The sequence below is a fragment of the Schistocerca piceifrons genome, chromosome 8 (assembly GCF_021461385.2).
Source record: "Schistocerca piceifrons isolate TAMUIC-IGC-003096 chromosome 8, iqSchPice1.1, whole genome shotgun sequence".
NCBI lineage: Eukaryota > Metazoa > Arthropoda > Insecta > Orthoptera > Acrididae > Schistocerca > Schistocerca piceifrons.
In genome coordinates, this window is record NC_060145.1 from 3,882,312 (window position 1) to 3,899,374 (window position 17,063).

General features: G+C 47.8%; 1 protein-coding gene across 1 annotated transcript in view; it reads left to right on the top strand.

Annotated features, from left to right (window-relative positions):
- Positions 1-17,063, top strand: part of LOC124711476 (glucose dehydrogenase [FAD, quinone]-like) — a 161,532-nt gene that overhangs the window by 59,712 nt on the left and 84,757 nt on the right. The window contains exon 2 of the mRNA XM_047241582.1: positions 10,279-10,583. Within this exon, the coding sequence (XP_047097538.1) occupies positions 10,279-10,583 (305 nt within the window). The remainder of the gene's footprint in view (positions 1-10,278; positions 10,584-17,063) is intronic.

Here is a 17,063-nt window from a genome sequence, read left to right on the forward strand (position 1 = left end):
ACACTTTCTTAGAATCCTCCCGATAAATCCAAGTCAACCATTCGCCACCCCCACCACAGTTCTCGCATCCTCGTTCCATTTCATATCGCTTCGCAACATTACGCCCAGATATTTAAATGACTTAACTGTGTTTCGTACGCCCCCGGTAGCTAAATGGTCAGGGTGGCGGACTGTCAGTCCTCTGGGTCCGGGTTCGATTCTCTGCAGGGTCGGGGAATTTTCTCCGCCCAGGGACTGGGTGTTGTGCTTTCATCATCATCATCATCATCATCATCATCATCCTATCAGCCTCATCGACTGCAGGTCGCCAAAGTGGCGTCAACTTGAAAGACCGGCACCCGGCGAACGGTCTGCCCGGCGGGGGGCCCTAGCCATACGCATAAATAAATAAATAAATAAATAAATAAAATAAACTGTGTTACGCAGGACACTAATAATGCTGTCTACGAACATGTGGGTTTGTTTTTCTGTTCATCCGCATTAACTTACATTTTACTAAATTTAGAGCTAGCTGCCATTAATCACACCAACTACAAATCTTGTCCACGTCCTCCTACAGTCACTCAGCGACGACACCTTCCCACACACCACAGCAACATCAGCGAACAACCGCAGATTGCTGCCCACTCTGTCTGCCAGATCATTTATGTCTAGAAAAAACAGCAACCGTCCTATCACCCTTCCCTGATGTTTCCCCCGTCTCCGATGAACACACTGTGTTCTGTTGCTTACGAAGTCTTAGAGCCTGTCACATACATATGTGGCAGCCTAGTCCGCACGCACGCACCTTCGTTAACAGTCTGCAGTGGGGTAACACGTCGAATGCTTTTCGGAAATGTAGAAATATGCAATTTGTCCTGTTGCCCTTCATCCACAGTTCGCAAATATCATGTGAGAAAAGAACAAGCAGTGTTCAGCGAGAGCGATGCTTTCTAAACCCGATCTGATTCGTTGACATCAGCTTTTCGGTCTCTAGGAAATTTATTATTTTCGAACACAGAATATGCTCTAGAATTGTGCAGGAAACCAACGTAAAGAATACTGGTCTGTAATTTTGCGGGTCCGTTCTTTCACCTTTCTTATATATAGGGGTCACCTGCGCATTTTTCCAATCGCTTGGCGCTTTGTAGCCGGCCGAAGTGGCCGTGCGGTTAAAGGCGCTGCAGTCTGGAACCGCAAGATCGCTACGGTCGCAGGTTCGAATCCTGCCTCGGGCATGGATGTTTGTGATGTCCTTAGGTTAGTTAGGTTTAACCAGTTCTAAGTTCTAGGGGACTAATGACCTCAGAAGTTGAGTCCCATAGTGCTCAGAGCCATTTGAACCATTTTGGCACTTTGTATTGGTCGAGAGATTCGCGATAAATGCAGATTAAATAAGGGGCCAATAACGTAGAGAACTCTTTGTCTAAACCGAATTGGGATTCCATTCAGACCTGGCGACTCATTTGTTTTCAAGTCTTTCAGTTGTTCCTCTACGCCAGCGATGTTTATTACTATGTATTCCGTACGGGACACTTTGCGATGGTCAAACGACGGTACGTTTGTACGATTCTCCTGCGTGGACGACGTGGAAATTAAATCTTCGGTCTTCCTTTTGCTGTCTTCTGTTGCCAAACGAAACTGGTCAACGAGTGACTGGACGGAAGCCTTAGACCCGCTTATCGATTTAACGCAAGTCCAGAGTATCTTCGGGTTCTCCGACAGATCTTTAGCCAAGGTAATGACGGTGGTAGATGCTGTATGCGTCACGCGTAGATCTTGTCACAGACGCACGAACCTCTACTAATCTCTGCCTGTCGTCATTTGCGCGTCCTCTTTTGAACCGAGAGTGCAACAGCCTTTATTTTCTTCGAATTTCGTTGCTAAACCAAGGTGGGTATTTTCGTTCTTAATTCATTTACTAGGCACACACTTGTCCGGAGCACGATTTACAATGTGTTTAAAGTTTGCCCATAACTCCGCTACGTCCATCATTCTGGAACTAAATGATTGCCGTTCATTGCCTGAGATGCTAACAACTGTTTATCCGCTCTTTCTAGCAGAAACATTCTCCTAGTCCTCTCGACTGATTTATTAACTTTTGTAACCATAGTTGCTATGACGACATCATGATCTCTAATCCCCGTATTTATACTGACACCATCGATAAGGTCCGGCGTATTTGTAGCTAAAAGGTCCAAGATACTTCCATTGCGTGTGAGCTAACGAAATAGCTGCTCAAGACAGTTTTCAGAAAATGTGTTCGAATGCACTTCACAAGATTGTCTGTCTGTAGCCCCTCCAACGATTTAGTCTCAGTCTATACCCGTTAGGTTAGTCACCACCGACTAGTATGGCATGATGTGAGTATTTATGTAAGACTGACCACAGACCTTCTTTGAATGGCTCTCGAACTGTCACAGCGGAGTCGGGTGGTCGGTGGAAACATCCAGACCTGTTATGCTACCACACTCAATTTCAACCTGAGGGATACTCGGTGCATATGCCTACCTCGTAATGTATTATATATCTCTGCTCACTATCAAAAACAAGTCAAAGTGTAAAATATGTGAATGAGGGAGGAATCAGTACGCCGTACGTACGTGAGGTTGTCCGTTTCCAGTCTCGCAGAAGAGAGGCAAATCCAACATTCTGGCAGCAGCTGCCAAAGTTTTCCGTGTTTCTCCTGATCATTTTTTGTGGTAATCCTGAGTTACCTAACCAACAGACATCGGTTAGTCCTTTCCGCAACTGGTGCCTACTTTATTTCTCTCTCGAATCTAGTCCAACGTGCGCTTTCACTAGTCTCGAAAGGAAACTACTACGTCCAGAGCGTTTCTCATTCGCTATCTCGCCCCACCCAGGCTAAATAAAGGACTTGTAGTAAAATACGACACACGCACAAAACAGGAGCTCTCGCGTTCCTGCTGTGGCATGCAGACGGTGCTAGCCCGGAAGCCAGACGCGTATTCCGCACGAGAACGTCGACACACACACACACACACACACACACACACACACACACACACACACGGGCCACTGCCTTTTGAGACAGAAAGGGGCCTGTCTCGTCCACTATAAGCAACGAGGTACGTCAGTCACTACAGAAGTCTATAGTGAATGACTGACATGACATATTGAGTTCCATTATGATTTTGCCGCAGGTAATGCTGTAAAAATAAGACAACCTATGTGTTTCAATGAGAGATGCCTGATAATCCTCTTCACAACGTTAATACTGTTCCCAGCGACCACCAACTCTTCCTAATAATATGAAAAGAAATACCTATACAATGTGACAAATTTCTCAGTATTTTCGTGAAAATGTGTATGGTGAATGGTAATATTGATATCAAATTTAAAGAATTCGAAAGAATTTGGATCTAAGGTGCAGGTGTAATTTTGGTCCCCTCGTCAACACTGGAAATATCATGTGGGACTGGGTGCGTCTCTACGGTCTCTACAGCCAATCCGCAATGAAATTCAGAGTGACACATGCCACAGAAACTATCGGTGTCGCTGGAACTGCCCGAACGCGCTAACGTTGTTTGTATTTACAGCAGTGCAGGGCGAAGTATTTAGGTCCATAACAGTAGTTTACAGAGACTCTGTCTGAAATTTTGTTTACTCTATTCGTATCGAATTTTGATAGTTACAGTTTTTTCAGTATATTTCATACATTGCTACATTTTAACAAAGTGCAAAAATTTTCAAACTTTTTGAAATTCAATGACTCGTTTCTTTTTGAGCATTTGTGAATAATCAGTTCAAAAATGGTTCAAATGGCTCTGAGCACTATGGCACTCAACTTCTGAGGTCATCAGTCCCCTAGACCTTAGAACTACTTAAACCTAACTAGCCTAAGGACATCACAAACATCCATGCCCGAGGCAGGATTCGAACCTGCGACTGTAGCGGTCGCGCGGTTCCAGACTGTAGCGCCTAGAACCGCTCGGCCACACCGGACGGCAATAGTCAGTCTCAAAGACATAATATTGTTGACGTCAGTGGATTCAGTTTGCGCACATGCAGTTAGTGACGAAAGACCGACATGGATATTGAAGAGGTACGAATACAAACGTTCATCCTTTCTCTTTAAGGAACGCAGGAAAAAAGATTGGGTTTTAGCGCCCGTCGACATCAAGGTCATTAGAGACGGTCCTCCCTCTTTTAAAGAGACCAAGATGAGTTTTTTTTGTCTGTATCACTTCCCGTATAAAACAGTTTCGAACTTTTTCACACGTCAACTTAGGGTAAAACTTCGAGCTTTCGACGATTACCTCCATTGTCTTCATCAGGAATGAACGTTGCTGTGGTGGCTTTATATATCACATAGACGGCTTGTCACCGTAATTACGTAATTCTGTCGCAGATGGCGTCGACGTCTGCGCTGGTGGCGCCACCGCTCCCGCAGTAGCGTAAACATTCCGACGAATATCGCTGCCTCTCCTCGCTTCCATGCGCTGCCAAGACTGTATCAGCGGTCACAGTTGAAGCTCTCAGTCTTATTTCTGCAGCCTCTTTAATTGCAGGATCCCAGCAGGTTGGACAGTCAGCTGCTCCTGATGAAGACGATGTTGCTAATCGTCGAAAGCTCAAAGTTTTAAGGTTTTAACCTGAATTGACGCGGCAAGAAGTCCGAGAATGATTTATACAGCAGAGCAGTCGCGAAAGACTTCGTTCTTACGCATCACCCCCTACTACTCGTACCATCATACCTTTGCTGTACAGATATTGTTCATATTCAGGACTGTTTTTCTTTCAATACTTCGATGTCAATTGCGAGAATGTTCTGTCCGCAACGATGGAGTGACCCTGTACCACTTCCAGCCATGTAACACGACCTACGGATAATCGTCCCGCAGGTCCTGCCAGAGCATAGTGACGAGTGTCACGCCTTGTCAATGACTAGAGGCTCCAAACCAGCGAGAAACGGGTTCTCAGTGAATGCGGTGCTGTCTCAACCAGTTTCTGAAGGGAACTGCATGCAGTGGAGTGTGGTACTGCGTAAAAAGGTCATTACTGACAGCTACACACAAAACTGCGCGTCTTCGTTGAGCCACATCACTCAGAAACTGGATAGAAGCCGACTGAGGGAATGTAGCGGGTATGATCCCATTTCCAACGATTCAAGGCGTGGACTGCACGGCCGACTCAATGATGAGCGACCACGCGAGGTAGCCGTGCAGATGAGGCGCCTTGTCACGGTCCGCGCGGCTCCACCCGTCGGAGGTTCGAGTCCTCCGTCGGGCATGGGTCTGTGTGTCGTCCTTAGCGTAAGTTAGTTTAAGTTAGATTAAGTAGTGCGTAAGCCTAGGGACCGACTACCTGAGCAGTTTGGTGCCATAGTCCTTACCACAAGCCGGCCGCTGGTGGCCGAGCGGTTCTAGGCGCTTCAGTCTGGAACCGCGCAACCGCTACGGTCGCAGGTTTGAATCCTACCTCGGACACGGATGTGTGTGATGTCAAATGGCTCTGAGCACTATGGGACTCAACATCTTAGGTCGTAAGTCCCCTAGAACTTAGAACTACTTAAACCTAACTAACCTAAGGACATCACACACACCCATGCCCGAGGCAGGATTCGAACTTGCCACCGTAGCAGCCTGACGGTTCCGGACTGCAGCGCCAGAACCGCACGGCCACCGCGGCCGGCAGTCTGTGTGATGTCCTTAGGTTACTTAGGTTTAAGTAGTTCTAAGTTCTAGGGGACTGATGACCTCAGAAGTTAAGTCCCATAGTGCTCAGAGCCAAGCCCGTACCACAAATTTCCAATGATGAGTTGTTTTATGCTGTTTCGTTCAATAGCATACTCCCACTCATACAGATTACGCGATCCAGGATTTTTATGTCTCTATTCTCGGTGATTAAGGGTTGCCCTCCTTGCAGCCCCGATTACAGAGCTCCGCGCATACGTTGCTGGTTTGACGGACACTCAGGCACGATCTCGCATCTCGACTGGGCCGCTACTTCACCGGATGTTGATTCCATAGAAAATGTCTAGCACTGTTTTGAGTACAGGGTGAAATGCAGCAGTCAACAGCTCGAAAGTTTCGTGCCCCTGTAAGATCTAATCAACCACGACAGACTTCAGCTAGATGTGACGTAACAGAAGAAACTTTAGGGCAATCTTCCTCGCGGAATCCAGACCATTATCCAGGCTAGAGCCGACGTTACACGGTATTAGTGTGGCGAATGCTGGAGAGTCGCACTACATTTACACTTCAAGGGAACAAAAAACCACTAAGAGGGAATTACCTTAATAGGACGGAAATCGGTAATTGTGGTGTACGTGAACCGACAAACAAATGTCTACAATTTCAGAAAAAAATTGGATGGTTTATTCGAGAGAAAGAGCTTCATAAATTGAGAAAGTCAAAAACGCATTCGCCCACTTCCCGCCCTTATGCACCCAGTTATTCGGCTCGGCATTGATTGATAGAGACGTTCGGCGTGCTCCTGGGGGATTATAGTGCCAAATTCCGTCCAGCTGGCGCGTTACATCGTCAAAATCATGACCTGTTTGGAGGGCCCTGCCCCAGCTGCTCCAGACGTTCTCAACTGAAGAAATATCCGGCGACCTCGCCGGCCAACGTAGGGTTTGGCAAGCACGAAGACAAGCAAGCAGTAGGAAGTCTGGCCATGCGCGGACAGGCACTTTCTTGCTAAAATGTAAGCTCAGGATGGCCTGCCACGAAGGGCAACAGAGTGGGGTGTAGAATATCGTCAACATACCGGCGAGCTCCGAGAGTGCTGGTGCGGTTGACACCCAAAGGCGTTCTGATGTGGAAAATGGGATCCCAGACCGCCGCTCGTGGTTCTCGGGCTGTATGAAGGACGACAGCGTGCTATGTCGCAGCTGTCCGGGGCGTCTCGAGACATTCTCATTCACTGCACTGGAGTAGGATTATCTTTAGTGGTGAGTCCCGCTGCGAACTCAGCCCCGATGGTCAGCGAAAATGTGTGTCGAGACGCAGTGGACGGCGGCGGGGTAACAAGTGGACTGTCGCCCGCCATACGGCCCGACAAACAGGAGTCAAGCTCTGGGCTGCCATTTCATTTCATTTCATAGGATGACCTATGTGGTTGTCATCGGCGGCACCCTTGCAGCACAGCTCTACGTCGACGATATTCTACACTCCGTTTTGTTACCGTTCATGGGAAACCGTTCACGGCTTAACTTTCACTAATACAATCCTCTCCCGCGCATGGCGTGAGTGTCTACTATTTCTCTTCGTGGTTACCAAACCCTACCATGGCCAGCAAGATCACCGGATCCCTCCCCAGTTGACACTCCTTAGACCAATAGGGCCCTCCAACCCTGTTGAGATTTTGAGGAGCTAACGCACTAACTGGACAGAGCGTGGCTCGCTGTCCCTCGGGAGAATGTCCCGAGAGCTCTACCAATCACTGCCAAGCCGAGTAACTTCTTCCATATGGGCCAAAAGTAGACCAACGCGTTACAGACTTCTGACTTGCTCAATTTGTAGAGCGCTTCCAATTGAGTAAATCGTCCATTTTTTCTGAAATTGTAATCGTTTGTTTGTCTGTACTGTCCCATTCGGATAACTCCTTCGTGTTGTGTCGTTTTTAGTTTTAGAGTGCCATTTGTTAGGGAATTAAGCTATAAATAAGTGAAGACCGAGCCTTCCGATTTTCGCCGAGTCATCGAGACAAGTGTGAGACGGGAATTACTTAAAATTCTTCCTTCCGTAAAGGAGTAATTTTAGGCAAGAGTAATTTTAATGTAATGCATTTCATATTTAATCGTTAGTGGTTGCCAAGACGCGGTGACCGTCAGGGAAAAAAGTTCTTTAGCTTGATGAAAGACGCCAAGAGCGCAGGGATAGATTCCTGGAAGGTTGTTCACGGGTAGGACCAGTCAGGTGATAGCAACCTAACAGATCTGGACAGTTCTTATAGCTCGCTGCTACGACACAGCTTTTTTTTTTTTTTTTTTGAACGGACGTATAGGGAGCAATAGAAAATGGTGCCTACCCTGACAGTCTGCTGTTTCCTTACGGGACAGAGTTGTTAAACAGCACTCAGCGGGATAACTGATCCACCGTTTCGTCGCTGCCCCGTACCAGGCAGTACCTGGTGTCCGCGTCAATCACAGAGGACTTCACGTACGGCAGTCAGTCAGCAGGCTACGTAACGCTCCATCGTGCTCTACTACTGCTCTCTCTATTTATCTATGGGGACTTCACTGATTGCATTTTTATAACTTTTACTTTAACTGATTCTTGACAACTTGTAAGGTTGACTTTCAACACAAGTACACCTTTTCCTCCCTATTCCTCTCCTTAATATTCGACTTATGTCGCTTTGTAAATCCTGGATGAAGGGCATATCGCAATTATGGAATCGAATTTGAGATCTCACTACCGTTTTGATTGTGGTACTGTCCTTCCCGTTCACCTATAGCCCCAGATTAGCTTAGATTACTTAGTGTTGAATGACCATCACCACGGGATGCCAGTTGTTAGGGGAAGCGGTGACCAGGTGACGCGTAACACCGCTAGAGGATTATTATCTTTTGTCAAGTGTGCTTAAATAAACGGATCTGCGTGCGGCGTGACGAGAAATGTCATTAGTTCAGTCAGTTGACAGGTCCGAGGAAGGCAATGACATTCGAGGGCTATTGTTTTTCTGCCTCCGATAGAAAACAACAGTGAAATGGAAACCAAAGTGAAAATAAAAAATGGTTTAGCCACACCTCGTAACTACTTCTCTACAAAGTCGCTGATCCGACTTAGTGTCGTACCAACTTCCCAATACCCACGTCATAGAAGGCAGCTGCCTACGATTTCTGCCAATTCCTTATGTTGTCTGTGCCAAAGTGCTTTCCTCACGGCCAGCGGTTCATGTGAGCTGATACGAACATCAGGGGGACCCAAGTCAGGGCTGTATGGTGGGTCATCAAACACTGCAGCAGCACCTTCATTGCCCTTGCAGGGTGCGGGCGGAAACGTAGTGAACGAAGCCCTAGACAGTTATGTCATGTGGGCCGCATGACATCAGGCAAAACCCGTCAGCACGACTTCACAGTTGGCGGGGGAAACTATTTTGTAGGCATCTTCATGCGCTCACTTTGCGCTTAGATCAGGAAAGAGCGCCGTGACGCGATAGACAGGCATACTAAAGTCACTGTGAAACTGATCTACGTGAAGCTTCACCAGACTTCGGGATTTATCGAAGGTGAAAAAAAAAAAGCCCTCTTATTATATGCGAAAAAGTCATATATAACAAAAGTCATTAGGTAGAGGACAGGTTCAGTAACTTAAGGTAGCAGTTTTAATACGTAAATAGAAGTTATTACATGTACTAACATTCTACTAACTACTACGTCCCCGCAGAAAATGAAAGTGATGGCTCGACTGTCTAAAGCTGCAGTTTTAATCTTGTCATCTTATTATGAGGCCCCACATGCGATAACAGCTCTTACTATGAGGGGCACTCAATAAGTAATACAACACATTTTTTTCTGAAAGCAGGTTCGTTTTATTGACGATTCCAATACACCATATTATTTGCCTCTCTTTTGGGTGCAAAACCCTGTTTTTCAACCATGATCTCCGTTCAATGTGACGGCCTTACGCCACCGTATTGGGAGCCCTGTATGCCCGCATCGTACCCCTCTACAGGTCGACGTTGGAGCCAACATGTTGCTGCACGAATAACCTCACCATCATTCGTGTACTGTTTCCTGCGGACTGACCCTTCACTGGTCATTCTGCACAGATTGTATTTCGTTGCCCCTTAAGGTGTCCTGCCGGGCGGCGAGCCCCAGTGGGGAAGCACCTTTGAGTACCAGCTGGTGGAAGAGTGTGTCGGCACTAGCTACAGAGACTTCCAGTTGAGCAGCGAGGTGTTTGCTTGTGATCCGTCGATTACCTGGAATGAGGTGTCCACACATTGCAACACTCCAGGAGTCACAGCTCTGGGCGTCCAGCCGGCACGCTGGAGATGGAACAGCTTAGCGCGACGTTGTTGCGATGACGGCAGTAACGTCGCCCAACGACTCTCCGTGCTTTTGTTCACCACTAGCTCTCTGCTTGGATCGCAGCTCTGTTAATGGCGCCATTTTTAAGGCTACGTATAGCGCCGCCACTTATCGGTACTTCTTGAAACTATAGGGGCTGAAGGGGGCATATTCCACATTGTTCCACAGCAAAACCCGCATTGTTTTCAAACGAAACTGGCCGGGGAAAACACGAGCTGCATTACTAATTGAAGGTCCCTCGTGTTTGTCAGCCACTGAGAAGCTTCTGAGACGCTGGCTCTGTCCTGGTGCAGGGCTGGCAGCAGCGCTGGTGGCGGCGGCGGCGGTCGTGGCCGCCCAGGGGCAGGAGCCGAGCATCCTGGAGGCGGCGCTGCGCACGCTCCAGCAGGGCACGCGCCACTGGAACTCGGAGCCGCGCGACGTGCCGGACGCGCAGCTGCTGGATGAGTACGACTTCGTGGTGGTGGGCGCGGGCACGGCCGGCTGCGCAGTCGCCGCCCGCCTCTCCGAGGTGCCGCACTGGTCCGTGCTGCTGGTGGAGGCCGGCCGCCAGGAGAACTTCGTCATGGACATCCCCATAGCCGCCAACCTGCTGCAGGTAGCGTGCCGTGCCGTGCCGTGCCGTCTCGCGCCGCTGTCCAGCACTTCACTGCTCTTTGCGATCGATATTGTGCCCGTCAGGGAAAGAAGTTATCTGCAGCCTGCACGCAACGGGCTGCTCTTTAGCTAATCACCCTAAATACAGGGTGTGACAAAAAGGTACGGCCAAACTTTCGGGAAACATTCCTCACACACAAATAAAGAAAAGATTTATTCGGACATGTGTCCGGAAACGCTTAATTTCCATGTTAGAGCTCATTTTAATTTCGTCAGTATGTACTGTACTTCCTCGATTCACCGCCAGTTGGCCCAATTGAAAGAAGGTAATGTTGACTTCGGTGCTTGTGTTGACATGCGACTTCTGTGAATGGTTCATCCAACAATGTGTCAATCCTCATTTCAGTGCAAATGTTCTCTTTACGGATGAGGCTTCATCCCAACGTGATCAAATTGTAAATTTTCACAATCAAAATGTGTGGGCTGACGAGAATCCGCACGCAATTGTGCAATCATGACATCAACACAGATTTTCTGTGAACGTTTGGGCAGGCATTGTTGGTGATGTCTCGATTGGACCCATGTTCTTCCACCTACGCTCAATGGAGCACGTTATCATGATTTCATACGGGATACTCTACCTGTGCTGCTACAACATGTGCCTTTACAAGTACGACGCAACATGTGGTTCACGCACGATGGAGCTCCTGCACATTTCAGTCGAAGTGTTCGTACGCTTCTCAACAACAGATTCGGTGACCGATGGATTGGTAGAGGCGGACCAATTCCGTGGCCTCCACGCTCTCCTGACCTCAACCCTCTTGACTTTCATTTATGGGGGCATTTGAAAGCTCTTGTCTACGCAACCCAGGTACTAAATGTAGAGCTCTTCGTGCTGGTATTGTGGACGGCTGTGATACAATACGCCATTCTCCAGGGCTGCATCAGCGCATCGGGGATTCCGTGCGACGGAGGGTGGATGCATGTACCCTCGCTAACGGAGGACATTTTGAACATTTCCTGTAACAAGGTGTTTGAAGTCACGCTGGTACGTTCTGTTGCTGTGTGTTTCCATTCCATGATTAATGTGATTTGAAGAGAAGTAATAAAATGAGCTCTAACATGGAAAGTAGGCGTTTCCGGACACATGTCCACATAACATGTTTTCTTTATTTGCGTGTGAGGAATGTTTCCTGAGAGTTTGGCCGTACCTTTTTGTAACACCCTGTATACTGCCGGAATAAAAATTAGTGCACCTGGAAAGAAGACGTTGATTTTCATCTGATGACGGCATACCCACCTGAGGGATTGCAGATGTAATGATAATTGTTTCGAAGTCGTGCACCAACAGATAGCGTAGTAGCATGATTACCAGAGCGCCATTTCTGTCTGCCCTTTAGCAGGCAATGATCACAGCCACAAGATTGATTTTGTTGCAAACGTCTGAGGCGAGCAGACAAGCATGACACTGAAACGCATTTGTGCTTTCTACAGCCAAATGAGCCAGTTCTTAAACTGCTGCGAATGATGGCCTCCCGAGTGGCGGATGGTCCCATCAGAGAACTGCCTCACAAATTGGACGTACTACGTCAGTTGTGTAACGATGCTGCTACCAGTGGCCACGTGAGCTTTTCACATCTGCAGATGAGGTTCTGGTCGTTCACACAGCACAGACGCACTCCAGGACCGTCGCATTGCAAGGGCAGCAGTGGCAGATCGTACAGCAAGCACAGCACACGTAAGAGGGCTCGTCACGTGTCAACACGAACTTTTGCGGAGCGGTCATTAGCAGGGAGATTACGGGCACGCACACCTCGGCTCCGTCTTCGACCCGGGCCGTAACATCGACGTGCACTGCCCGACTGCTGCCGTTAGAGCATCACTTGGAAGGTGGTACGGCGAGCCGCGGTCTTCTGCGACAGAAGCAGATTCTGCCCGTGCGCAAGTGACGGACGTTTGCGCGTACGATGTAGAGCTGGCGAGCGCTGATTCGTAGAGTGCATTCCTCGGACAGACATTGGTCACACCGCAGGCCTAATGGTGTGAGGTGCGATGAGCTACAACTCTTCTTCACCTTTATTGCTTCTGGAGGGGGCGCTAACCAGCGTCTGGTATGTGAAGAATATTGTTAGATCTGTTCTTTTGCCTTTGTTGGAGCAGGAAGGTGACATGTTGTTCCAACAGCATAGTGCTCGCCCACACACTGCCCGTGAAACTGAACGTGCTCTGCAAGCCGTGCAGCAGCTTCCCTGGCCAGCACAATTGCCAGACATACCTCCAATAGAGCATGTGAGAGGTATGACGTGACAGGATGCGACTCGTCAACCAACAACTCTTAAAGAACTACGTGGAGAGATTCAGGAGGCGTGGGACGTCATATCCCAGGACAGTGGCCGCTATCCGTACGATCGGCTGGATGCGAAAGTCAGTCCCTGCATTGCCTCATGAGGAGACTACAACACTCACTAACACGCGTCTTTCACCTGGTACCTCAGAACTGGTTGTGCTATTGATCTGTAAATGCAGTCATTGCATGTATGCCATACGCACCGTTGCAACAATAAATACTGAGTGAATCGAAAACTTCTAAAAGAGTTAACCAATTTTTTCCTGACAGTGTAGATAGTGGTCGAAGCACACGAGACCTGGCCCAAACTGAGTAATTCCCTCGTGACGGGCAATATTTTCCAACGTTGCGGAGAAACTACTGAGTCAAGGAAGTAAGCAGTACCTTACGGAAGCGTCATTAGCATAATAGAAATGCCAGCATTCTGCTCTTCAGTCAGACTGCGTGTAAGCACTAATTGTTAAATAATTTCTTGGTGCGACTGGAGCTCGTGAAGTCGAGAACTCAACAAGCAGCTCCCGTGGGTTGTAGAGGTCATGCGCCCTCTGGTGCGGACGTATAGGTTGGATAAAAATATGCATCACATTGCCATGCCCAATATGGTGTAGCGAAACCGCTGGCATTCAAAACAGCTCCTAGTTGTTTCGGAATCGATAAATACAGTTATTGTATGGCTTCAAACTGAATCTCACACCATTCTTCCTGCAAAATAGTGGCAAGCTCAGGTAAAAATGATGGAGGTGGATTGCGATCACGCATCCTTGTCTGCAAACTGGACCATAAAGGCTCAATAATATGGAGATCTGCTGACTGTGATGGCCAGCGAAGATGCCACACTTCATCCTCACGCTCAGAAAACCAGTCCTGGACGACACGAACTGTGTAGACACGCGCCCTGTCGTCTTCCAGTACAGCATCATCATTGGGCAACAAACGTAGTAGGTTGGGATGGATTTGATCACCCAAAATGGTCACGTAACCCTTGGCAGTAATGCGACCTTGCAGCACGACGGTGCCCTTCGTTGAACACCGACATACGGCTGCGAAAATCGTCACCGGACTCTTGTCATGATGCATTCTTGAAACGTGAACTCGGCTAGAAGCTAGATACAGCGAGAAACAAAACTCACACAACTAAATTACGTTCTTCCATTGCTCCATAGTCCAGCTTTTGTGGCTTCGGCACCACAGTTTTCCGTTACGGGCATTCGCATCACTGATAAATGGTTTCGGAATTGCAGCTAGACCTGCAGTTCCCTGATTATGGAGCTCTTTTCACGTTCTTTCGGTGCCGACAGGATTCTCGAGTGCAACAGTCAGTTCTGCACTGACTTTTGCTGCTGTGTCCACTTTTCTTCGTCACAATCTTCTCGAATGACCGTTTGTCACGACCATTCAACACACACTTTCGTCCGCGTTGTGACTTGCTGGAAGCTCCTGTTCTGTTTTCCTTGTATGCGGCATAAATCTTCGATTGTTGTTGAAGCACCTGACACTCCGGCTGCCCTGGTTACGGAAGCACCCACCAAAGGAGCGCCAACAATTTCCCCCAAGTACCAAACCGCTCATCTCCGACATGAAGCAACACAACTACGTAGCACATTGGTCTGACCGCGACTGATACTTCCGAGGCCCTGCGGATGTTGCACAGGTGCCGCTCGCGGTTCGACACCACAGCGCGGCCTGCAGGCTACTCTAGCATCTGCATTTTCTTACAAGCATGCATTTCTCGCCGAGCTCCCGTATTTCTGTCCAACCGATGTAACGGTTTCGTAGTGAACTTCGGAACTCTGGAGCTGGTGATCTTGAGAGATGAATGAGGTTACTAAGTGCAATACGGAAGAGAGAGACAATTCGCAGTGTAGATTTCTATTCTGGCGCTTTCGTGTCTTTCTCGGCGACTATTTGGACTGTTTGTAGGGGTGGACGTTTTCAGTAAATAGAAAGACCTCACAGCATAGCGTGGAGCCGTTAGCTGGCTGAAGGCGATACTGGATTAGCTAGCGTTAATTCATGCCTATCAAATTCATTTATTTTCGTATTAAGTTGCGAATGTTGTTCTGTGCGCATCTTTCCCTCTTGAGTTTGAAGTGCGTTCCAGTTTGTTGCTGTGTTGATTAATGGCGAGAGTGGCCAGCCCGTTGAAGGCGGTAAGTGGAACTGTTAGCGGTCAACACCCCGTAGCTGCCAATTTTCTGCATGTGTAGTTAGTTATCTGGTGCTGCTTGACCGTATCCAGTCAGTGACACGGGGTGTATTTCCTGGCAGGCTTAAATCTACTGTAGTAACACCCGTCCATATAAGTGGAAAAAGCAAACCGCCTCTAAATACAGACCTGTTTAACACAGTGCAGCGTTTTCTAAAATTATTTAAAAATACTGTCTCATTTTTCTGAGAATTTCCTGGTGGCCTCATAGTTTGACTTTCGTATAGGATGCTACACACAGGAAGCAATAAAGCAATAAGAATATCCTCTTTTATATAAGTGTAAGTGTGTGTGTGTGTGTGTGTGTGTGTGTGTGTGTGTCCTGCCAACACCTTTAATTATGTAGATCCTGAAATTCTACTTGCCAAACTAAGGTATTATGGCATTATTGGCATTCTTCTTGCATAGATGGGGTTCTCATAACAAAAAACAAACAACCTTTTTCAACGACTGCAGTACACGAATGGAACCAACCCCAGGAAGGGGTAACATGGTATGTGGGGTCCCACAGAGATCAGAACATTGTCTGCTCTTCTGCTTAACAGACATAAATTATATTTCAATGACATTGAAGAATGGTTCATAAATTGGTATACTTGTTTATCAGCAATTATTACACTCAAAGGCGTAAACTAAACCGACTAAACAAAGCTTCGAAGGTAACAGAACACGCCTGCTACAGTAGTTTTACAACCACGACTGTAAGTCTAAATTTTACGAAGACTCAAACTTCCCTGTACATTTACTTCGTAACATTCCTTGTCGCTGTTAACAAAAATAGTTTCAGCTGTACTGTGAATAGTAAAATCATGATTTGTGACCTTAATGCAGAACCCATTGGCAGCCAACCAACTGCATAGCGTTCTCCATGCCGGTGCCTTCATCCATAAAATGTAGCTGTCCAATCTCTTCGTGTGTGTGTGTGTGTGTGTGTGTGTGTGTGTGTGTGTGTGTGTGTGTGTGTGTGTGTGTGCGTGTGTGTGCGCGCGGGGGGGGGGGGGCGGAAGTATGGCAGTAATGGGGGGGGGGGGGGGGGAAGGAGTGGTGGTGTGCAACAACATTTGAGTCACTTTTCGAATAACTGTGAAGCGTATGTTCCCTACTGAACCATTGTCTTAAGCAAACTTCCCAGAAATATGCCGCCACAACATGACAGACCAGTTCTGACCACACTTGGACTAACTTCACGTGTAGAAGAGCGGATGGCGCCCACACTCTGCCTCATCATCAAAATGTTACTCGCGCGGACACGAGATCGTGCGTTCCTCGCGAAAAGTCTCTCGTCTCTGCTACTCTTAAAACGCGAACCAATTAGAGTGGAAGTCAAGCGAGAAACGATACCAGGTTGTCTAGGATCAAGGGACACGTTATCATCGTGAAGAGCCGCTGCAATGTTTGTAATTTCAGCAAATTTTTTTGCAGCTTTCATTCCTGGCTTGCTGTCGACACGTTGAGGAAGAGTACCGTGGTTCTTTCATAATGGCGAGAAAATCCCTGTCTTGAAACACTTGAGTAACACTCCTAGCGAGGAAAGCAAATGTTACTCTTGCAGAAAAATATACAGCGACCTGGGAACTAGGCCCCGGACGCGACAGCTGAAATATTCAGCTGCTGCACCTGCGAGCAGTCGGCTGCTTCTCAGCCACGTGGGAGAGCAGCCAGGTTGCGCGACCGTTGCGACGTACACGAGTGTCACGTACAAACCTTCTACACGCGCAGGTCAACCATATTCGATGTTCTACCAACTCTGGTACTGTTTTTAAGCGATTTTCTGCACAGAGCTTCGCTAATATACAGCTTGTGTCCCATTACATTTTCATATGAACGATGTGAAGCATGTACAAAAAAGAGAACGCACTTAACAATAATCACATTGCACACAAACAGATATCGGTGCACGACTTAAGCTGTCAGGCGCCAACGCTGTC